This window comes from Colius striatus, chromosome 2 (genome assembly GCF_028858725.1).
Source record: "Colius striatus isolate bColStr4 chromosome 2, bColStr4.1.hap1, whole genome shotgun sequence".
NCBI classification, from domain to species: Eukaryota; Metazoa; Chordata; class Aves; order Coliiformes; family Coliidae; genus Colius; species Colius striatus.
The window spans coordinates 71604289-71630042 of NC_084760.1; the positions used below are offsets into that span (position 1 = coordinate 71604289).

Sequence of the window (25754 nt, forward strand, 5' to 3'; positions counted from 1 at the left end):
CATACAGTCACTCCCTTTCAGTGACTGCTGCTTCTCAAGTAGCAAAGTGCCGTTTGGGCTCCCAGCACAGGGAGCACCAGACTGGGTTCAGTAGCTCCCTGCCGATATCACCAAGAGAATCAGTGTATCAGATGGGCCACTGTTTATCTGTGTCTTTCTTCTGCTACAGTAATTCACTGATGTGAGGATAGACCTGGGAGCAAGTTGCTTTCCATTTTCTCATCTATCGTTTTGAATGTCTTCATCCTGTATTGAGACTGAGTTTTCCACATCTTCCTTCTCTCATATAACAATGCTGAATGGGAGAGATCCCATGCCATGACTGTTTCAGGAGCAAGAATGGTGGGTTTGCTCAGTCATTTGCTCTGCAGCAGCCGGAGTGACTGGAAGAAGAACTTGACTCAGAGACTTACATGATTTTCTGCCGTCAGCTGGTGGCAGCAATCTGCTCCGAGTCACTGGCTGCTCCATAACGCCTGGTCTCTTTGGAAAACTGGTACACTTTTTAGCTTTGTTCTTCATGCTGCTCTACCAAACGTCTGGGATCAGATATTAGTCTCAACTGAAATGGTGTAAAACTGAAGTAACTGGGTGAGGGATTTATTCAAAATTTATTTATGGTAGGGTTTCCTAAAAGTCTGGGAGGCAGTGTGTCTTCTTCCTTCAATAAGGTCATTGATGTCCCTTTTGCTGTCACTCATATGAGAAATAAGACATTAATTTGTTTATAATGTATGCCAAAACAACTCTGTGTGCTCATCTTGCTCTGTAAAATCCTAATATTACTAACAGAACTCTTGTTCTTCCTTTCCTACTCTTTGAATTTGTATTTGTTGTTGACAAACAAAAATTTAAGTTCTTTATGACAGAGGCATTTTTTCCATCAGCATTCAATCAGTTTCTTCTTCTTGCTTAATTTTGAATTGAACATTGAACAATGAACATGCTTATTCCTATAGAAGGGGCTTAGAAGTCCTAGCTGTTCTTTACATCCTCACTCCATTATACCTAGACACTGCTTCTCAGTATAGATGTGGTTGTAATAGCTTCATTTGCTTACAGAGTAAGTCATGAGGACTACCATAGGAAGAGAGAAAGAATTGCAGCTCCAAATAATGGAAAAGTCTTTTTATTTTAAGTGGTTTTCTTGCTACCTTGAGATACAATAATTCTTATCCTAAAAGGAATGCATGCTTTCCCTGCTTTCCATCCCAACTTCAGGTTCCCATAAGAAATTATCAGATTGCATTTTAATAGTCTTTTTGCCGTACTCTATCTGATCAGTTGTTTTACTTTCTGCAATTCCTTCCACTGTATTTTATAATCTGTGTTCCTTATATCTTTATCCAGATTGTTGTTGTTTGTACAGTGAAGTATCATGCAGCATTCCAGGACCTTTTAAAACATTCACAAGTACATGTAAGTAATGTTGACAGTTCACTTTCTCTCTAGTACACCAGCTCTGGGTGCAGACCCTCACTGTACCTCTTCTCCAAACATCCCACAGTCCACAGGGCAGGTTTTTAGGAGAACACAGTCACACTACAGTACAAGATCTTTTCTGAACACAGGGAACCAGCTCACAAGTCCTGCAAACTAGAAATGCTGACTTTCAAACATTTCTGGGAGCTGTTGCTCAGGTCATGCAGAACCTATGATGGCCCTTCTACAGTAAACCTTTCATTCTGCAAGAAAGAAGAGGGTAGAGTATCAAGAGCAGTAACTGAAGTTTCTATTTGTTCTTTGCTCTTATATCCACCAGCAGAAATCCTAAGTCCATTTACCTCATCTGGAGTCCGTCCACAGGTTGCTGCAGATACTTACCTAATTAAGAGTTCTCGATCTTAGGAGCTTGTCCCTACATGTGTCACCATAGGACTGCCAAGAAAGGTTGAAACAGCAACAAACAAAATGCCCTTCTGAATGGCAACTAAATAAGGAATTCTTTTCTGATCATAAAATTAACCAGTCAGAAACACCCACAGCAACACAGAAGTCCAGTTCACCGGCAAAACCAATGCTTAAAAGTGGGCCAGCTGGAAGATAAAGGCATATGAATGAAAGAAAATTTTTAAAATTTAATGATTCATTAATACTTCTTTTGGGGGGCAATTGGACTCAGTGAAAACACATGCAATGTGCATCCCTATTCTTAGTTGAAGCATTAAAATTCCTCTGACCTTTCAGGGTCGGAGATTTTTTTACTAGGTACAGATTCTCTTTATTCTAGCTTTCCACTTCCATTCTGTAGCCAACATAATCTGTGTGCCATTTGAGCAACCCTATTAAAGCTGGGAGAAATGTTTTCATTCTAATTTAGCTTAGGGCTCCTGATTTAAAGTCTTTTGTTGCCTATCCTAGACTGTAATAGATGTACAAAACACAGGCTTTATAGGCTTGTAAGAGCAAATGCAAACAATCACGAGTCCTCTTTACATTCTTATTTTAGAGGCGAATACCTGTTACTTTAGATAGCAACCTTTACAGCTAATGTAATTTTATCTCCATGTCTTTCCATTTGCCATGTCAGAATGCATGTATCCTCAGAAAGAGCAAACGGGAGGGAGTACCGTGAATGTGTTAGCTAGCTAGCAAGTAAAAAACCTGTAGTGTGGAAGCGGTGAGTTTGTAGTTGCTGTAAAAATGCAGGTCTTTTTTTGTTGATTTTAAGAAAATGGAATGATTTTAACATTTTAGAAGCATGCAGACAAAAACCTGCAAAGGTGTATTTCCAGATAATTCTTATTGCAAAATTTTGTATACAAAAATTGAGGAATGCCAGTGAGTTACTAAATTCTACTTTGCAGTATACTTTCAAGGTAACATGATATTATTTTAAAGATCTGCATAAATCACTCCTTTTGTATTATGTGGAAACCCTGTGACAGAATTAGGAATACATGTCAATTTTATGTTTAAGTTGTGAGTCTTTTTTTTCTTCCTTAGCCTTGTACCTCCTTTGTTAAATATCTCCTACAACCATATGGTGAGAGAGTCTTAAAGAAACATGTGTCTTGCTGTGCAACTGCAATTAATTGCTGGAGCCAGGTCCATTCTGCAGCACACTGAATAAAATCACTGCTTTATGAATGTGTATTCTTCATAATAGAACTGAGTTTTCAAGACTATACTTCAAAAAATTCAAACACTTTGGATGTATTTCAAGTAGGCAGAAAAGGCAGATATTCAAGCAAACAAATATGCCTTAACCTAGTGAAGAGGACCCTATTTCAAAGATTACAGGCATTTCTGTAGAGTAGTTTAAAATTTTCATTTTAGCACCTCCTCTTTCTCTGTCAGAACTATTTTCATTGAGCATGCCTCCATTTATCTTGCCATATAACTCAAAAAAGCAAAAAAACAAAAACATAAACCTGGACAACTTTGCAAAAAAAATCCCAAAAACTAAAAAATATTATTGCATTGCAGCATTATTTAATTATTTGTCTGTATTTGAGTAAAGAATAATAGCTTTCATGCATTAAAATCCACAGTGCCTGCTACTGCTGATTGCCCAGAGACTTTAAAAATTCCTGGCAGCATGCATACAGGGAGGTGGAGTTTGGAATGATTCGTTTTGATTAAATGACAAAAATTCCACCTGGACATGAAGGCTACAGAACAAAACATGGGTTTTGGTAACTTGACTGCTAGTTTGAGTTAATCCAATATTTAGATGATATGCACTTCTTTTAGCTTCTGTCACTGTCAAAGAATAGATAGAATTTAGTTGATTGTATTTTCCATGTGTATGGCATATGCTTTATGAGAGGCTAGTTAAGATTTTGTTGCAAGACTTTTGCTTCTGAATAACTATTGTGCCACCTAGTGGGAATTAACCTACACCTTTAGACGGACTTAAATTATACTGGTGGATAATGAAACATAGCATTTATATAACTATTTCCATTGACATGTTGAAACAAAGCATTTTCCTTTTTTGTCTGATTATTTACCAGGGTGTTCCATTAAGGCAAAAGTATGCCATTTCAACTGTATCATTGCATTTTGCTTACAATAGTATGACACAAATATCATTTCTAAAAAGGGCACACACAGGGCTTGTCACCTCTCTGGCAATAGATCTATTCCTTAATAAATTAAGAGCACATTTCATATGTATTCATGCTTTGATCAAGTTATTGATGTGAATGGCTATCCTCAAATTTCGGGCATTAGGAATTTCCATTATGTAATACAATTAAATAAATAAACACACTGAAAACATTATTTTCTGACAAACTAAGCTAATTTTTATCTGGAATCAAACTAAAATGTTTTTAAACAATATTATTATTGCACAATTTCATACATTATTTGGAAAGAATTGTAAACAATGTGATTAAAAATGCAACATTCTGACGCAGTTTCTCTCATAAAATTTCCTTTTCCCCATAAATAAAGTTTCCTTTTCCCCATAAAGTTCCCGTCTCCAAATTTCCATATAGATTTTATTAGCTAATAGCTATTTCTCAGGAATTTTTCTCCTCTAGCTGAAACCTCTGTACAAGGTTTGGGTTTTTTTCTTTCAGCTTTTTAAGAAAACCATCTGTCCAGTGTGGGAGTCTTTGATTTGCTGCAGTAGGTAGCAATAATATTTCAGTCACCAAAGACAGTACTGATAAATTTCCCTTAATAGAGTTTTTCCTAATATTGTTCAAGTCACTTTATTGCATCTTTGTAGAATTGCCAAGTTATTCATCATCAATAGAAACTATAATAAATGCTCTCTATTTTTAGCATCTCCATATAATATCATAATTACAGTGGAAAATGTAGCGGTCAGCAATACTACAGTTTAGAACCTTTTAGGATTCTCTCAGACTCAAGAGATCTTTAAACTCATGTTGTTTACCACATTTTTATGATGTACATTAGAGTTTTTTCATATAAGAGGACCTAACATCAGGTAAACATGACATTTGGATTAGAGGCTTTGACAGCTCTTTGACAGACCTTGATGTAAATGCAAATGGTTTCTATTATTTCCCCTAAATATATAGCAAAGCAGAGCTCATCTGCTTTCTGCAGTGTTTCCTAAAAAAAAAAATGTCTGATATTCAGCTTGAAGCTGACAGAAAATGAAATTGCTTTCCAAGGAAAAAAAGCACACTTTCTGAAAAGGCAAGGAAATTAAAACGTGGCTTAAGATTTTATTTACCTTTTTTTAGTTTGGACTATTTATTTTCCCTCCATAGAAGGGATTTCCAGAAAAAAAAGTCTTTTCAATTTTCCACTCTCAAGGACTGACAGCATCTTGTCATTTCATTTTCTTCTTGCAGATAAATGAAATTGAGAAGAGGGTGTCAGGTGTCAGGTGAGCTTCTTTAAAGCCTAGTGTCCAAACTCTCTGTCTTTGATACTTTAAAAATGTTTGTACTCTTGTCCAGTTTTCCCTGGTGTTATGTTGTGTCAGTGAGCAAACGGTAAAAGCAAAAATGAATTTATTTTTATAGCATAATCAATTGATTATTTTGTTTTGAAGAACTTTCTTTAAAGATAGTAAAGAGATCTGCTGGTGAGGACTGTTCCCTCTAAAGGATCTTAAAGGCTGATATTCATATTAAGTATGGATTTTAAATGCACTCAAGGATTTCTAAAGAGAAGAATGGATTACAGCTACAGTAACATTTACTTATTTTATCTAGTATTGCTAATGAGCTCTTTTTGATATTAGTTTTCTCAAACATACGTTTTTAGAGAAGGATGCCATTTTAGTAAAAGAGGAGAAATTCACCCAAAAGGCTTGAAATTTTTTCTCTCTAGGCATGTATTTTTCCACATCTATTCAAGGTATTACAGCATGTACAACATCTAGGAGAAAAATACAGTTAAGTGTAAGAATTCCCATTCCTTTATTTTACGTGATTAACATTTAATGTGATCTTTAAATACCTCATTGAGAGATTTTATCTGTGCAGTCAAACGCACAGTATTTCACAAAGAGCTGAATGCACAGTAAAATTTTAGATCATGACTTCAGCATCATAATAAATACGAAAATTTTAAGCAGTGCTGTGTAAAAAAGTATGTTTATGTATATAATAAAATATGGAATTTAAGTCCTTAATATGGATGGCTTTTTAATGAAAGGGAAAAATATGCACCTCTCATGCATAAATGAGACAATTAAATGCTTAGTATTCTTCTTTCATCTCAATCCAATATCATGTAACCAACCCTTCAGCCAAACCTTCCTGTCCCCAGATACTACCTGCAAGGTTAGTGGGTTGCTCAATGTACATAAAACTCTCAGTATGTAATTCTGGCAGTGTTTCAGACTGCGTATGTGTGTTCTCCAATATCAGTTAGACAGATGAGATGTAATTCTAATAAAGCTCTCTGAAAGAGAAATTGCCTGGAATTCTCTCCTCATAGAAACACACCTCGTAGATTTAACTGTGTGGGTTGATAGCCAGTGTTTACCGTAATCTTAATTAAACAAGAACTGATTTACGCTGGTTTTCAAGCATTTAGAAATTGTAGACACATCCAAGCTCAGGCTTTTGAAGGTTTCACTAAGTGCACTTGCCCAAGAAAGGGAACTGCTCCTTCAGTGAGTCTGCTGCCGCTACACGCTATGGACCTTCACTGCCCTTAGGCCATATCACAACTGAGGTTAGTAGCTTGTTTCTGAAGCTTTTCCCTGGAGTCACTTTAGAGGATTTCAAGATAGGATTCTTTTGAAATTAAAAGTCATAAAGTTAATGTGTATTGAGTCACTGGGAGTAAATAATAAATAAATAATAAATGGCACAGAAACACTTATTCAGTATTTGTGGATCTGTCTTTTATCTATGCAGACTAGTATGCATATTTGTTCTCTGTGATGTATTGGAAAAATTATGCAAGAGGATTGTACAGTTCATGTAACAAATGTAATCTTAGAAGGAAGTCTTAAGGGATCAGACATATGTATCTGGATTTTTGAAATGGCAACAGATGCCGTAAGTCTGAGATTTTTTTTCTTTTCTGGTCCTAGTGTTAACACAGTATATGTTCTTACTTTTGTAGCTTTGTAAGTAAGCAGATGTTTCCACTGAAATCACTGGCCGTTAAAACCCATTAATATTCAAATTTCCATTTCTATCATGATATAAAAAACTCTTGGTGAAGAGTTCATACTATGTGAAGTAAGGTGTTTGGAAGAGCAAATGTTAAAAAAGCAAACAAAGCATAAGCAAGCAGACCTGCAGTGGATGCAGCAGCTGGGCGGTATGAATATAAGCCTCTCAGTCCTGGTGAAGGAGATGGTAGATGTTTGGAAAAGGCTAATTGGCAAATTAAGGTATGAAGAGTCTCTTCTTTTGGCCCAGCCTTAGATACTGAGTTTCCTGTATGTGTCAGGTGGGTGGGCTCAGGTGCTCCTAGTGTGTTGTCCTTACCCATCACAGCAGGAACCCTTGAGGCAGCATCTTCCTGCATCTCCTCCCCATGAGGAATACTCCCCCTGCTGGTTGCAGGGCAACAAGGGAGATGGATCAGATAAATCGGTATTGTGAGTTAGGTTCTCTGAATGTTCTCCAAAGTAATGAAATGAATTCCTAGTTTGATAGACCTCACACATCAACAGCAACAAGACAGTAAGCAAATAATAAGTAAATCTAATTAATTCACCACAAAAGTGATTTTAAAGCACTGATACTATATCAAGGTAATTTTAGTAAGCATAAGCAAAACGTCTTTATGGATGCAAAATGGAATAGTTTGGGTTCAGGTGTTAGTGGGCTATGTTTGGCTGAGCTTTATCTACATCAAACTGATAGATGATTAGTGAAAAATAGTCTTTCCTTATAACAATATTTAGAAGAGTGTGACAAAAGTATGTCTATGTATTTTTACAGATATATGTGTGTACACATATGTCTATATACATATAGCTGCAAGTGTATACATATAGTATGTATAGGTGTATACATACATATCTGCAACTATTTGTACACATATTTTTGTCACATTATACATGACATTTGTATACATATATTCTTATGTATGTGTACTTATATATTGAAGTTTGATAACATATCATTTTTCTGTTTGTATCTACTGTGAATGTGTAAGACAGTGGCCAGGATATTTTATAACAAGATCTATTTCTGTGTCTCTGTATCCTCGTTCTGCAAAGACACCAAAGTGTATTGAGTGTGGTATATGTAATCAGCAGTATAAGTAAGTCATGGTAAATCTGAGATCTTGTTCATTGATAATCACACTGCTTCTTGTTATCACAGACACGTTCATAAAGAGTCCTATATTTACACTAGCTGCAAGTGCTGTGAGCTGCTACATAGTAAATGTAAAATCATGAATGCTACTGTGAATACCTGCATCTTCACTTATTTCAAGTTTTTTAAATTCTTTATTGTATTCTGAAAAAAACCTATGTGATTTTAAAAATAGTTGTTATGTAATCTTGGGAATAATTTTGAGGAAATTTTAAGATCCATATGTATTTTTATGTTACCAAATATTAGTTTTGGAAAAAAGCTTATGTGCTAATTTAGGTAACTGCATTAAGCATTCTGAAGGCTTGGTTTGTGTTAGAAAACACTCTTATAATTCACTGCATGAAGTTCTCTGCTGTTTAGGCTAATGTGTATATAATAGCAATGCAGAGGAAAATGGGAAAATAAGGTAAACATGAGGTAAGCTGTTTTCTTGTGTGTATGAACAAATGAGATGTGAAATCCTTCAATCACTTGGTGGTTTTGAGCTCACGTATAGACAAGCCCATAGAGTGCTATCTGACTTCATGGAAAATGTATCTTAGAGCCCTTTAAAGACAGCAAGAATATAGACTTCCCTTCAAAAATTGAGGTTGTGTGTTTGTGAATAGGAAACTTTTAGGAAAGGAAAAAAATAGTAAACTGAAATGTGAAGTATTCACAAAACAGCTGAAATATGAAATAAGGAGAGATAAATGAAATGCAGTGAAAATGCATGACAGAAGTGTTCTTACTGTCTATTCTAATTAACTTTCTATTTACTGCAATATGCCATGAATTGAACTATTCAAAAAATTCAGGCTTTCGAATCTGTTTTATACCAATTTACTGAAATCAGTGACCATTTCTGTAGCTGCTTTTTCCTTCCCTTCCTATGAGTCTACTATCTCAGTTCTTCCAACGAGGCAAGGAGCAGAGGTACATTAGGAAGGATGTATGTGGAAGTTTGTGTGGCCATTGCCTGTCCTAGGCCTACACTTTTTCTGAATAATACTGGCAAGCATGCATTGCCTCTGATGTTCTCTGTCCTGTACCTTTTGTAAGCTCTTACTAAAAATCAGAAACAAGAACAAAACAACCCAAACCACAGTGAATAGTATAGCAGTAATTTTAGGTAAGTAATTACATATTCTTGGGCTAAGAAGAGTTTCCTTTGTTACTCCCTGGCTTGAAATTGCAATGTAATGCATCATATCAATGATTTGTAAACTCGTATCCTGGCTTATAAACCTATAATCATTTCATGGTTTCGTTTATTTGCCTCACTCAAGCTGTGCTGCATTATTTGTTTTACTAAAATATTTGTGGCTGCGTTCTCACTTGTCACATACCATTCTGTCTTTGAACTTGGCTTACTGGGCAGATGCTGGCAGGCTGCACTGTGCTGGTGTGTTGTTGAACCTGAGACACTCTCCCTGAGCACTTATAAAGAAAGCAGAAAATGCATGGCAGTTTTGGAAAAAGATGGAGACCTTAGCTTGCTTTGGCTTCCTAAAAAGAGGAATATGCAATTGCACTGGTCTGGTTTGTTATGATGGTTTTAGTAGTGATTGGTTTTTTTCTAGGGAGATGAACATGTGGGTAATACTTTTTTTTTTTTTCCCTTGAATTGAACAGTTCAATTACAGGGGTTTGTAGAAGAAACAGAATAACAAAAGACTGTACTCAACGTCCTACTAGCACTTCAGTTTTATCAAGTAGTCCAGTCAGTGTGAATTTGGTGGTCCCTTTAATGCCTGAAGAGTATAAAAAGCCAAGTTTCAGCTTGCAAAATTGAACTGGGTAGCAGGAAAGTGTTGGTGGGTCACTCTCAGTCTCCTCTCTTTCTCAGTTATGGGACAGCTAAGGACTGTGCAGGTGTTCATTTAAACAGTGCTTAGAGAAGTTGCTTTGAAGTCCAGGGATGCATGAACTGACTTTGGAAATAAAGGTATGGCTTCAGCACTTTGCTCAGTGTCTGAAACGCTGCAACTAAAGAACAATTTTCACAGCCATCCTCATGATGAGTCTTTTGAAGCATGACATTTATGAAAGGATTTATTGGTTAATTACATTGCAAATCCGTTCCAAAGTCTACAATTAAACAGCATGCGCAATTGTTTTATGGACTTAGTGATAGATAGTACAGCATTTACACATTAATTTTGCAAGATTATTTGTATATTTTATGTGACAATTGTTTTGGACTTCCAAGGCTTACACTTGGATTAGTTTACATTTTTTTTTAAGCAGTGTAAATGGGAAGTACCACAAATGGTCAACTATTTCTCCTTGCTAGTAATACCATACCGTTACCTCTACCATAATTTCTTAAGTGATCTTGGTTTCTATTCTATGCCCTGTAGTGAAAGTTTTGTTTTTTAATCAGTATCTTCTGTGTGGACCTTTCTTGTAAATGAGAAGATACCAGCTTTTTTTTTTTTTAAATTAAAAAAAAAGCATAATGATGTCATCTCCATCTAAACTTATCTGTCAGACTTCTCTTGACTATGTTGGCTGTTACTTTGTGGAGATTTCACGACTGTGTATCTGTGGAGGGAAATGCTTTCTGGCTTTTGTTCTCTGCTCTCTATCCCTAATGACAGTGAAGCAAGGTCTGCACCCTATAACATTAATCATTTCTGGCATATATTTAGCAAATATCATTATTTCAGATCTCTCTCATACTATTCTGATTTTGACCTCATTGTATCTGACAGCTCTGGAAAAGATGCCTGCTTCTTAAGTAAAACATTGTAAGAAAGATGGTTTTCATCAATCTTGTTTGTGTCAAAATTTTTTTCCACCACTGTGAGTAACTACCTTGGCCCATAAACAACTGGCAAGAATATTGTCAGCACTTGCTTAAGTGGTTGCTCACAAGTGAACTGTGTTTGTTTCACCCGTGCCTTGGAAGGGACAAGCCAAACTTGACGTTCCTTTATGTTAGAGTTTCCATCGGCCTTCATTTCTAAATTTGGGATTTCCATTTGTATAGACATATAAATGAATGTTGTCTTTGATCAAGGCAAGGGAGTGAGCTGGTGTGAGCATGCCTGCAGGGTGTTAAAGAAAAATGAGAGAGCATGCTTCTCATCCAGACTTCTGCTTGTCTTTTTGCAAATGACCTTCTGCAGACTTTCTTCTCATTAGGATCGATGGCATGAGTTTGTCTATCATGCAGTGCAGATTTACTTCTTTGGCTTTTTTGAAACAGTATGATAGGGATCAGTGAGGACATGTTACTGTATGCTTGGTGGCCTGAGCTACGCCAGCTCCATAGTCAGAAGTGGTATAGCTTGAGAAGAAAAAAATAAACATGTGTCCCACAGCTTCTCTAATAGATGGCAAGGACATGGTGAAATTGTGTCAGAAATTTTCATTTAAGTTTTCTGGGAAAAGAACAATTACAGTGGTAAAAAATATTGAACATTTTAGATGAGCAGCTTGACAAATTTTCAGAATATCTTCTTGCCTGAAACTTAATGTGAAACTGGACATTTCTTTCATATCAACCTTGCAAAGAAAAGAAAGCTTGGAATGACAGTTTTTTTATAAAAGTTTTTAGTTTCAACCTACTTTGATTTTAAGAAAGTCAAAGTTATCAATGTTGGTTTACAGTTTATAACAATCTTTTTATTTTTAGAAATTGTTTGAGTTGCTCCAAAGTTTCAATCTTTCGCTCAGAAATAGAGTTAAATTCAACTGTGTGATCTTTCAGCGCAAAATTTACTGTTGTTACTATAATGTTATTATTATGTTCACATCCTGAGTGATATGATGATAAATGCATTAAAAGTGGATTGAATTAGATTAGAATAAGGCAGGATCATTGTAATCTTGTCTTCCTATTAATAAAGAAAAATTAATGTCTCATTTACGCTAGATATCAAAATAAGGGGGGTTGTGTTATTGTTCATGAGCTAAGGGAAGGAATTGTGGTCTGTTTACTGTATGTGTCAAAGAAACTGCACCATTTAAAATTGCTTGCTAACAAAACCACATGCAGTTCAATGGAAAACAGAATTTAGAAATTAATTAAAAAACTCAAACCAAAAGCTCCTTTTTGAGTAAATGTTTTCTGTTAAGAAGGATGCATTGTGATACTCATTATCTCATGCCATATTGCCTCTGAAGGATTCACAGTTAGAAAAAACACATTTCTCTTTGATAGCATATTTTTGTTCATCATTTACAGTCAGCGATGGACTTTTTCATCAGGATTCTTGTTTCTTGATGATATAATTGAGTTATTGCAATGAATCTAGTCAGTTGACCACAGAAATTATTGAAATAAGGGAAATGCAAATTCCTATTCTAAGCATGTCTTCATTTTACTTAAGGACTTGGGGAAAAGGATTAATGTTTAATTATTAATCCCTTTCATGTTTTTTTCCTCTCTTCCTAAAGTGTTTAATGATTTCTTTGACATACATCTGCCAAACATTTTTTCCTGACTCTAGAGACTGTATTTTCAAAGGAAATTTAAACATATGTTGCCCCAAAGACATTGTGAAGCCATTAGATGTACAAAATCCTTAGTCTCAGTATAAAAAATGTTCATGAAAAATGAATAGCAGCATGTGCTAAAAGTGCTAATGAAAACTTTTAGTACCTCTATCAGGTAGTCAAAATGTAAATGAAAATGAAGCGATCTTTCCAGCCTCACAGGTTAGAGTAGCTTGACAAAGTGAAAAGATGCTGGCTTATATCTCTATGGTTTAAAGAAATACAGCAACAGTTTTGTTCATCATTAGCTGGAGGCAGCAGAGTCTGGAAATGTGTTTTGCTAGCACTAGTACTGGTTTGAACTTGGAGGATTTGTGTCTGCATGTGTTTGACATTTCAATTTTGATTGTTCCAGGACAGTAGGCTGTTGAGATGTAGAGTTCAGGGCAGATGTGTCAGGTAGTGTTTTAATTAAGCATTAAGGGGCATTCAAGTACTACAGCGGGTTCAAATTCTCCTGGGATTTTGGTTCTTCTGTGACTGAATGTTTCTAAGGAAACATTATATGACTAATAGTAAGAGCTCAGATCAATCACAGCTGTATACTACATACACATTTCACTTGGAATATGTCACAAAGCTCAAATTTAAAGACATCTTTCAAAGTACTGAAGGGACGATTATTTATTTGCCACTTCACCTGTTCACTTGATTTTTGTTTTTTTTTTTTTTTTTCTCTGCTGCAGACTATGTCAGAGAGCCACAATGATCATGCAGAATAACAGTTCAGCCTTGCCTCTGTTTTTAAATGTGAGCTCCTTCTGGAAGAGAGATTCACAAGTACCAGGACTCATTGATGAAGCCGCATCACATATCGGCAGCTATGATTTCCCTCAGACCACAGAGAGCTTTTCCTTCTCCACTGTGGAATCAACAAACATGTCCCTAAATGCCACAAGCAAAGACCCTCTGGGTGGACACAGTGTCTGGCAAGTAGTTTTGATTGCTTTCCTCACGGGAATCCTTGCACTTGTGACCATCATAGGAAACATCCTAGTGATTGTTGCATTTAAGGTTAACAAACAACTGAAAACAGTCAACAACTACTTCTTGTTGAGTCTTGCTTGTGCAGATTTGATCATCGGTGTTATATCCATGAATCTTTACACCACATACATCATCATGGATCACTGGGCATTGGGAAACTTGGCCTGTGATCTTTGGCTCTCCATTGACTATGTCGCCAGTAATGCCTCTGTCATGAATCTCCTTGTCATAAGTTTTGATAGGTATTTTTCCATCACTAGGCCACTTACGTACAGAGCCAAACGAACAACCAAAAGGGCTGGGTTAATGATTGGTTTAGCGTGGATCGTCTCTTTTGTTCTTTGGGCCCCTGCCATCTTGTTCTGGCAATATTTTGTTGGAGAGAGGACTGTGCCGCCTGATGAATGTTTCATCCAGTTTCTAAGTGAACCTATTATCACTTTTGGCACTGCCATAGCTGCCTTTTACTTGCCAGTCACCATTATGAGTATTTTGTACTGGAGGATCTACAAGGAGACTGAGAAACGCACCAAAGAGTTAGCAGGGCTACAGGCTTCGGGCAGTGAAGCAGAGACAGCACGCTTCGTACACCAGACAGGCAGCTCCCGGAGCTGCAGTAGCTATGAGCTGCAACGGCAGAGCATGAAACGCTCCACCCGAAGGAAATACAGACGCTGCCACTTCTGGCTCACAATGAAGAGCTGGGAACCCAATGCAGACCAGGGGGACCAAGAGCACAGCAGCAGTGACAGCTGGAACAACAATGATGCTGCTGCCTCCCTTGAAAATTCAGCCTCCTCTGATGAAGAAGACATTGCTGCAGAGAGCAGAGCCATCTATTCAATCGTGCTGAAGCTTCCTGGTCACAGCGCCATCCTCAATTCCACGAAACTACCTTCCTCGGAAGACTTGCATGAGTCAGGGGATGAACTGCAGAAATCTGACACAGAATCTAAGGAAAAGAAACCTAAAAAATTGCACCCTCCCAGAAGTGTTCAGGATGGTGGAAATTTTCAAAAGAGCTTTTCTAAGCTTTCAATTCAGCCGGGGTCAGCAGAGACAAACACAGCTTCTGATGGCATCTCATCAGTGACCAAGACACCTGCAGCCCTGCCTTTGTCCTTCAAGGAAGCAACACTGGCAAAAAAGTTTGCCTTGAAGACCAGAAGTCAGATCACAAAGCGAAAACGAATGTCACTTATCAAAGAAAAGAAAGCGGCACAGACACTCAGTGCCATTTTGTTTGCCTTCATTATTACTTGGACCCCATATAACATCATGGTTCTGGTGAACACGTTTTGCAGCTGTATCCCCAAAACTTTCTGGAACCTGGGGTACTGGCTTTGCTACATTAATAGCACAGTGAACCCCATGTGCTATGCACTATGTAACAAAACATTCAGAAACACTTTCAAGATGCTACTGCTGTGCCAGTGTGACAAACGAAAACGACGCAAACAGCAGTATCAGCAAAGGCAGTCTGTCATTTTTCATAAGCGGATCCCTAGGGAGGCTTCATAGAATAGTATTTTTAAAACAATTAAAAGAAATACTGACATAGGGGTGGAATAGGGACAGGACAGGACAGGATGGATTGGGATGGGATCAGATGGGATGGGAACAGATGGGATAGGATAGGGTAGAATGAGATGGGATGGAATGGGATGGGAGGGGTTGGGGTGGGAGGGTGGTTCCAGGGTGCTGATTCAAACATTTGAACATTGAGACGTGAAAGCAGATGCCAGGTTTATGTATCCTTTTAATAAATCCACTTTAATATAAGAATTAAATCTGCATCCAGCAAAAACTAACAAACTTCAACATTTTTACTGAGGAATGAAAGACTTTATTAAATTTTCCTACAAATTTGCAAGAAGCTGTATAGCAATTATAAACCCATTACTGATCTGCCCAGCTCTGATTCTAATCAACTCTGGGATCTCAGGTAAGCACATCTAGCTAGCCCAACTCTTCTGTTTCCAAGGAATCCAACAACTTTCATTTCAAGTTGCATACAGATGTAGCAAGCTAGCAAAACAGGATTATGAAATTATTTGAGACACTCTATAGGTTGCTTCTGTTGTCCAGCTAGAGCTTCCTGTCTCTTTTTCTTCTGGTGTATTGTTAATTGTATCCCTGATTCCCGATTGCAAGGTATCTGTGTGGACAACTCATGTTACATGTATGTGTATGTGAGTGTGTATGTATGCTTAACATACAGTCACACTTCTAAAATACACACATAACAGGAAAGAGGTGATCAACTGTTCTAAGTTTTACAGGGCCCTTCATCATGATTACCTGTGACAGAAATTTAAACAAAGAACTAAATCAGAAAATCCAGTTGTAAATATATCTCATTATTTGCCACCTGAAATTCAAGTTTATCTTTGAAACCAAAACATGGTGTCCACATTTCAAATGGAGAGAACCAAAGTGGTTACACTATGAGCCTACTAGTCTGCAGAGTTTTATAAAGGGGCATAGGCCTGGTAAAACCATCTTGAGCCCAGTATATCTCTTCAAAATGGTAATATCTCTATAAAGTATGAAGTTATCTTTGAAGAATGTAGGATGACCAGAGCCCCCATCTGGTGTGCACAGTGCTGATACACAAAGGGAGTTGCTCAGGAACCAGATGGGTGCAACTGTTAGCAGGAGCTCCATTTCATGCTTGGGCAGCTACATTACTGTTGGGGCATGTGTGGATGCTGCAACACCTTGTCCTGAATTGCATCATACGGATGCACCACCCTTCTCAGAGCCAGCTCAGATCCAATGCACGGTATCCATATGGTTTTCAGTACAAGTTTGAGCTGTAATTTTCTGTCTAAACTTAGTGCTCTACCATCTGCCCAGATGATCTTCAGATGCAAAGGATTTGTGTGAAATAAATATTTTGGTTTTGACATGAAGAATGCTCACTAAAAGTGTCTCTTTTCCAGAACTTGTTTTAAAAATCATTAGAATTGCATCTAAATACATGTAATGCCAGGTTATTCAGTGTTGCGAAAAATATGATATTGCTGATTTGTAACCTGGCAATTTTTGATAAAGAAAATTTGAAAAGGGCTTAAATATTTATAGCTGAGACATGACCCATATTTCCTGGTATTTGTGATGTGGTTTGCACCAAACATGATTTATAAGTCAGAGGTCCCCTGGGGAAAGGCTTGTACTTTATTGTTCAAAATCTAAGTTACACGTTGAAAGATGATTTTGTATTCTTCTTTGAACTGACCAAAACTTTTTTTTTTAATTGCTTAGACTATTATTTTGCTGAAAATAAAACAAGTATCTTCTTTTACAAAGGGGTATCAGTGTTTTGAACACGGAACTGATGTTAAAGCTGCTTTTGTATTCAGTGTGAGATGGTGTTTACAGATGATTTTGACAACAGTGGAAATATATTAAATGGTGTCTGTGTATCTGAACTATTTAATTTTGTGTTATGTTCATATGAAAAAATATTTATACATCACCAAATGTTTTATTTAATGTTGATAAATATTGCTCTTCAGTCTTCAGCTGTAGTGTCCTTTTAAAGTGATTCATAAAGGTCTGCTTGAGAAATGACTAGAAAATACCTAGTTTTCTTGTCACTAAAGTATTCTTGACACATACATCTTTCTTTTATATGACTTGTTTAAAATATCTAAACTTGTAAACGATATTGCAATTCTACTGCAAGTACAAGTTTAGTATAAAACACAGAAAAAGGTTAAAGCTTCATCTATAAGTCAAGTTTGAACATCTATAAGTCATTTTGAACTAAAGATACCTAGAATTGGTTTACCAGTTTGGTAGCTACATACAACCAAAGTCTTATAAGGCACCCATGTAGAAAAGAAAATGAATGATCTTTATTTATAGAAAGAAGCATTTATTTGAAATATATTCATTACTCAAGTTGACCTAACTAATGTTTTAACATTTAAATACATATCTATATCTATATATATTGCCATAATATTATCTGATATCTAGAGTAGTGCTGTGCCCCTATTACACAAAATGTGAGAGCATGTAGAGAAGCCAGAGTTCATCAAGAGGATTTATGGTATATTAGTATTGATTTTACAATAGGAAACTATTCTTTTTAATGAAGTTAAGCTTCCTTGAAAGCAACTGTCACCACTGTTTACATAATAGGAAGAGTTAAACCCTTGAACTGTTTTAACAGAGAAATAAACAGCCTGCCTTTGTTGTGTGAACAGGCTTTAAAATGTTATTTACAGGCATCATAAAACGTGTATACACATATTGTAGCATAGATCAATTTAGTTATTATTTATTTAATCGAATATGCACTATAAAATATTAAGAATTTGGCTGTTACAAATACAGTGGGGATCAAATTAGGTTTTTTATATCTATATGTTTGCTTTAAACCCATGCACACACAAAAGTGTTAGCTATCTGCACAAGTAGATGTATTATTTATGAACACACAGGCACATGGTAGGTTAGTAGAAGGACAACGCAAGACCAAAAAGTACAGTCTGGCACAGCGCTACTTTTGAGAAGTACAAATGATGTCATATTTCACTTGTTTTGGAGGATATTAAGTCAGGAATATGAAGAAAGCATCATTCTGAGGGAAGACCAACAGCTCAGTCCAATTAACACCCCTTTGCAAGGAGAGCTGGCTTTTCAGAGACCAGGCAATATCTACATTAACTGCAATAATACAAGATTAGAATCCATATGAAGAGGAACAAAAAATCAAAAATGATAGCCAGACAGGAGCCATTGGACTGTCTGGAGAAAGCTCTGTAGAATAGACCCCAATCACTGGCAGCCTCTGAACAGCTCTAAGAAAACAACATGTATTATAATATAGGCTTGGCTTTCTTGATGTAAAATTGTGATTGCCTCTGTATCAGTATAGACTGTGATTACTATCTGATCCAGAGGTCCAGAGACAGGTGCTGTGGTGCATGAAGCACGTTATCCTACCTTAGCATAACACATTTCTTACAAGTGTAAACTGCAGATTAGTGTGCAACTATTCCAAACCTAAACAACTATGGGAAAGTCCCAGGATCTAAACCTGTGGATATATGTATCCTGAACAATAAATGACTTAAAGGAATCAGGCAGTTTGTGAAGATATCCGAAGAGATGTTCTGAGGCAGTTGGCAACCTTATGTACAACTTCAATTTCTTTTGTCGTTGCCTTGATTATATTTCTTTATTCTTTCTGCAAGAATATTATTAAAAATCCTGTCAAATTAGCAAACTTATGTATATAAGAAGTGAATACAAGACCCAAAGCAGACTCAATTTGCCTCTACAGAATAGAAACATCAAAGCAAAACAAAGTTTTTATCTTTTTTCCTTAATCGGCACAATCAAACATTTTGAATACAAGGTTATCATCATGCTACCATCTATACCACAGGTATAGTCATAGAGTATCATGCTCAGCTATTTATAAACTGCATTTCACTTGCCATCTGACTGTTTATGTGTCCCTATTCAAATTTATATTTGAGATTCCAAACTTTCATTCTCCTTCAGATGACTTAGATTCTTTTAATAAGATGTGCTTTACAAGCTTGTCTTGGTGTCAGACTTTTTCTTGTCTTTCAAAATATTCTTATGCAAAGTTATTCGGCTCCTAGACTGCCAGAAGGCACAGTACAAGCTCCAGCACTTATAGTATTGGGGTCTAATACTTTCTTTCCAGTTCCTTATTGGCAGAAATGGTCTGTATCACAAGTTGGCTGCTCAGCAAGCCCAACTTTCACAGCAGCATCTGGGGATGACCTGCCCCTAAGGACATTCTGCCAAGTACCTTGAACTTCATCCAGTTCATAAGTCAACACTTATTTCAATGCATGTGTAAGTTTCTAAACCGTATGTATTCATTATGGTAACTCTGAATATACTTTGACCCCCTATAAATCTACTGTCCCTTTTCACAATATACTCCAGCTTCTGTGATTTTGTATTTTATATATTTATTTTATCTTTTCTGCATTCAAATACCACTGCACTTGCTTCAGGGAACAGGTCAAAGTGATAAATATTTGTAGATTGTTTCTTATTAACCCAAAGAATATGTTCAGCCATCTGTTGAATCTAATGACATTTACAACGATGGCTGTCTTTCAGTCTGATGAACTGGATTCCATTATAGCCAAACACTTCTATTTGGAATCTTAGCTAAAGCATGTGTGACATTCAGGTTTTCATAGGATTAAACAGCAGCTTTATTGAGGACTTTTTCCCCTGTATCAGGTGTAGATGATTTGTAAGTTCTACATTTTCCTACTTCTACTTTTAGGAGCTGACGGTTTGAGGAAAATACTAGATTGTAATATGTGATACTTGGGCATTTTTGTACTTCAGCTTTTAAAGCAAGGAGACATCTAATACAATCATGCTATTTATTGGAAACAAGTTGAATATGAATGGGGATGTTTGGATCTACACACTCTGTTTACTCCATTTCACACACTGTGACATCACAGGTGGCTGAGATTGACCATCACAATATTTGATGTCACTGACGGGTCTTTGCAGTCTTAAGTGGCAAACTCATTAACTGTGTCATACTGGCCTTTAGGACTGCTTTTCACCACCCACATTGTACATTCAAAATATAACATAGATTGTAAACTTTTTTCAAGAAAGATTGTTGTCATTATTTCCAGACAGAGATCATTTAAAGGAAGGAGTACAGGTAACACAGGACAATGTCAAGATAAGTGCTACTTATTTCATGGCTTATTCCAACATGTATCATGTGGTGTGCATATTGTACCTATACAGTTCTGTGCACAATGTCAGAAGGATAACGTTTATAACATAGTACTGTGCATGTACATGTAGGGAGACGTACACATATCTAGAGCAATGTATACGGATGTAATATATAAACTTAGTTTGAAATTGGCAGCCATGCCATTGTCTTTGATGCCTCATCAGTTGCAACTGAACAGTGGAACTGTGTTCAAGTCTACTCCGCTTAGTGCAAGGAAAGTTTTCATATCTTTTCTTAGTGCATGTTTTTCCAATTGCCTTGTCTGAATTTCTGAATGTGGTGTTTTCCATGTACTGTGCTGACCCTTCAGACATTACCCAAATTTAGAAATGCAGGATTAGATTTCACTTATTGAGCTATTGCATCAATACTGCACTAGGTTGAACTCTATTAGCTTAACCAAAATAACTCTGGCTTTGCCAATTGGTATAATGAAGGCCTCTATTTCTAACAGTAGATTCTATCTAAGTACATGTATGAGTAACTCCTACATTTGTGTGACTATCACTGTCAGTTTCTCAACATGAGTACAGGAATCCAGGCTCTAGTAAGACAGTTTTAGGCAAATGTCTATAAATGTATATAAAGGCAAAATAAAACAAGTCACAACTGCAAATTATTTAAATAATACCTTAAGGTAACAAGAACTGCACTCCTTCCATTAGAAATTAGAGGAAAAATTATCATAATCACTTATCCCAACTCCTGTTGCATGGAATAATATTTTTATCTGTTCCAGGGGCTGAATTGTGCAAGCTTTGAAAACCTCTTTTCCTTGTAGGACTCAGAAATGCACAGCATATCTAGATCATTTACTGTTTTCTGGTTTTATGAACAATAAAACCTTGACTGAATTTAACAGGGATGGATGACGGTGGACTCAGGAAAGGTCTTCCCAAAATGGTGACAAAATCATTCCTCTCAACTGTGATGTGTAGAGCTATTTCCCAAGCTTGCAAAGCTATACAATTTATTTAATTTGGCAGAAGGCATGGAAAAAAACCACCCAAGACACTTAACATTCTTATAGATGTGAACATCCTCCTTGCATAAGGGTCCATAAACACATGTAAACCGTGTCCAAAAAAGTTTAGCATATGAAAGACTCTGTAAGCCAAAAATGCACATCACCATCAGCTACGCTCTTGGCATAGCAGACTGACACCCTGCTCAAGGCCTTGTTATAGCAGTCTAAGACTAAATAACTCTGCATTAATACAAAAGCAGGATTTGTTTCGGTGAGCACATATGCATTTTCCAGGAATTGGATGTGAAATTGTTACCCTTTCCAGGACAAAAATTATTTAGTGCAGTATCTGAAATAGGTCAAAACCTTTCCACTGTTCAGGCTGTAAAACTATCTCTGAGTAAATATTTGGTTCCTTTACTCAAAATGAGTGTGATTCCTTAAACTAATCTGCACATGAACTTCTGTGTTTAAGAACAGAATGGGCTTTATCTCCTGCTCTGCCCATACACTTCACTGAATACAATGGAAGGTCCTTTCAGACTTGTTTTCAAAATAGTATAGCAAAATTAATTAGCTCCACATTTCGCCATTTTTTTTGGTACTGTCTGAGGAGAATTAAGCTCAGGCATTTAGCTCCCTGCTGTGAACTAGGAATTATCAGTGTGAAGCACTACTACACCACTGAATCGAAGAGAAACTTGAACTAATATGCACATGTACCATTTTTTCCTGCACTCCGTACAATGTATACTGACTGACACAGTATCCATCAGTAGAGGTGAAATATAAAGTAAGACTAGTGATTCACAGCTGCCCTCAGAAGCAAGATGCATGGGGAAGGATCACTGAAATCCATATACTTGGTACACAAAAATGCTTATTAAAACCCAAAAGCTTTAAATAACCTGAATTCATTGCTATCTGAAAGTAGTAAGAAAATGGTAAATACACCGTGAAGTTTTGGGATTGTAAGCTGTAGCCATTAGATGTCAGTGAAGGAGGCATAACTTTTTTGAAAAAGTTGTTTGAAACATCATTTGTTTCAAATGATCCCTGGCTTTCTAGAAGTGTCCCCTCACTCCATTGACTCTTGCCCAGATTCTTCCAGCCTCAGTGCTTGGACTGTTGCCTAGCATGAAACTGGAAGTGAGCTGCTGCCCCTTCTGCCCAGCTGGTGGAAGGCGTGAGCCACACCAGTCAGGACATGTTGATACAAGAAAAAGCTTCCTGTTTCTAATTCTGAGATAGCAGGTATTTTTGTGATAGAAATAGAGATAACATTATAGGAATCTGATGAACATTTTATGTGTTTCCTGATAATGATTTTCTGTTCTTATTGCAAGCTTTCAGTCTTCTGATTATCGAACAAAACAAGTTCTAGACCATATCTGAAGAGACAATACTTTTAAGGCTTGAATATTTGAAATAAATTAACATTTTCCGAATATTTGTAATTTTGAAGTATATGGGCAAATTATATGCAGTAATTAAGCAGCTCAGAAATCACTTTTATTTAAAAAAAAAAAAAAAAAGAATTTATGGTTTTACTCCTTATCAGTGATTTTCTATGATTTTATGATTCTTCAGCCAAAACCTGTGGAGGTGAACCTACTCCAAACTGATGAAGTAATAATGACCCAGCAGAGAGGTGACCTTCACCTTCTACATAAAAAGACAGTACTCAAGTATTCACTCAAAATCTGGTGTTGATCTAATCATAGTCATCTATTCAGGTGTACAAAATACGAAACAAAATACTAGCATTTTTTTAAAATTATTGGCCAAGATTTCTAACATCTGTATTGCTAGGTATCAATCCGTCTGCTGACTAATTAAATTCTGCCTCTTGGTAAACTCTCAGAATAATCAGTCCTAGCTCATACTGATGGCAATTTGCAAAACAATAGCACATTAATTGAAACAGTAGAGTTGGATAACCATGGAGTGCAATTGTTTTCCTCAGTAGAAATGTTTTAGAGGAACTTTCTCTGCTAATAAAAACAAGAGTAACAGAAGACATAAAGAGAGAGACGCCAGTGCTTTTGTAGACATTCTCCTCTCTGGAAAGACAGCCAGCACTACAGTCTTGAGGGCAGAAGGCTGATGGCCATGTGTTAGTAGAAAAAATGAATGTGTTGGCCCAGGTCAGGTGTCTTACAAGCTCGTATTTCTCCTTTCACTGCATGGATATCAGCCCAAAATGTGCTGTAAAAACTTGGCTCCTACTGAACTGTCACAGTGGAACATTGTGCTCTTAAGAAATTTTCTCCTGCCAAGAGGCTTTAACATCTTTTTTTTGTTGGATTTTGTTGGTTTTGTTTTCTTTTTTTTTTTTTTTTAAATTGCCACATAAACCTAATCAAGTGGCACCTTCCCATGTGGAACTTTCCGTGCAAATATATTATTGTAATCTACAAATGACTTTTACCCTGTATGCCTCTGATAACAATTGCATTAATATAAACTGATAAACTCATTTCTTTAGTTGCTCCTCATAGAGTGGCTTGCTAGTTAAGATAAAAAGTAAATTATATGGTATAAAAGTCGTATCTGATTGTACAATAATACACTGTGCCAAGTACTTGGTGAGGTAAGGTTTACATAACCACTAGATGTTGCCTGAACTTTTGAAATGTGTTTCTTCCTGTGTTCTTTTTTCCTTTCTGAATCCAACAGAGGGGCAGAACACAGAATAAGCAATTAGAAAAATGAAAGTTTTTTGACTGAATTAATTGAAGAATAGAAGTTGCAAGAGGGGTAAACAATCAAGTGAAAGTGTTTGAAAGTCTTCATCATGTAGATCTGTTCCTTTGAGGAAACTATCATTCCCCTCAGTCTGGGAGAACTTTCTTTAGATGCAAATTTGTGGGAGGAAATTGAACTCTGTTCATATGCTACAATATTCTTTGGTTGCTATTAGTTCACTTCATGATACAGTCAGTTGGTCAGTGAAATTGCTCTGAGCTCCCTTAGTGGCAGCAAACGCCTGCCTTTTCTGGGGACTCGTCCAAGCCCAGCTCCAGCTGATGGAACAACTGCCATTGGGCTTCTGAAATGCACATTTTCCACCCAGATGGATGGGAGATGGCCAGGGCCCTGCACCACAGTGTGGGACTATGCTGTGTGACCTCCCCTTTGCGTCTCAACCTCCACCTGTGCAAGCAGTGTTAGCTGTCAGTGGATGTGTATCTCCTTCCAGTTGCCTTCCTCCTTCCTGCTGCCCAATTCACACATTTCACAGAATCTTAAGGGTTGGAAGACACCTCAAAAGATCGTGTAGTCCAACCTCCCTGCCAGAGCAGGACTTCCTAGAGTAGGTCACACAGGAACTTGTCCAATGTTCACACAGCAGAAACAGTGGCTTTGAAAAGGATTTCCAGATTAATTGTCAAATGCACTGGCCTTTATTACAAATGGCATTAGAGAAAAATGGAAATGAGGAATTACTTGTCTTTAGTCCATTTATGACTTTTTTTTTCTTTTTTAAATGATGTACAAGTAACGGGTATTTGTTTGAATGAAAGATTTCAGCTTACCGATGCAGATTTCTCATAGGTATTTTAGCATATTCAAAGACAAAACACAGTCACACAAACAGACATCTTGGATTTCCTTTTCTTCCTTACCAAATTCATTACAGTTTTAAGGCTCACCTCTGGCTACATAAGTGTCTTCCCGTATTTTTTTACATTTGGGAAGTTTTCTCCCCTGTGCTGATTCATTAAAAATTCTTCCTTTATCAGTTTCCTCCTCAATGGTTTCTGAATTAGCCAGCCTTTACCCTTCTGATGGTGCACAGGATCTGTGTGCACCAGCTTGAGGTTAACTACGCAGTCTAAGGTATTGGGAGCAGTCCAGCTGCAGTATGAATCTCCTCTACATTACCCAATTTTACAGCTTGACGTAGACCCTTTGCATTCTCAATTATCACACACTCAGACAAGAGTTTTTGTCCAGTGCTTTTAATCTTCATAAAATTTAATAAAATAATCAAGTGCATATAATTGAGGTGTTAAAAATGACAATCCATAATCCATCCTATTACTTTAATGTACCATAATGAATACATTTTCCTATTAGTTGTGGAAGCAAATATCTCAGTCCATAGTCATGACTAGCTATGTAGCCTGTAATGAGATCTAATACAAAACAGATATTCTTCAAATATTTCATTAAATAACATGACCTAATTAATCCTGGCTGAACAGACTTAGTTTAGCTCAATCCTGCTGTTAAGCCTTCTTCAAAATAGTCTTTAACATCGATGGAAATTCTAGCAAGAGCAGATAAATCAGTCTCTCTTTATAGGACA

General features: G+C 36.8%; 1 protein-coding gene across 1 annotated transcript in view; it reads left to right on the top strand.

Moving 5' to 3' along the window:
- CHRM3 (cholinergic receptor muscarinic 3) overlaps window positions 1-15221 on the top strand; it is a 296668-nt gene extending 281447 nt beyond the window's left edge. The window contains exon 4 of the mRNA XM_061990127.1: window positions 13400-15221. Coding sequence (XP_061846111.1) covers window positions 13400-15221 — 1822 coding nt within the window. The remainder of the gene's footprint in view (window positions 1-13399) is intronic.
- Window positions 15222-25754: the final 10533 nt, after the last annotated feature.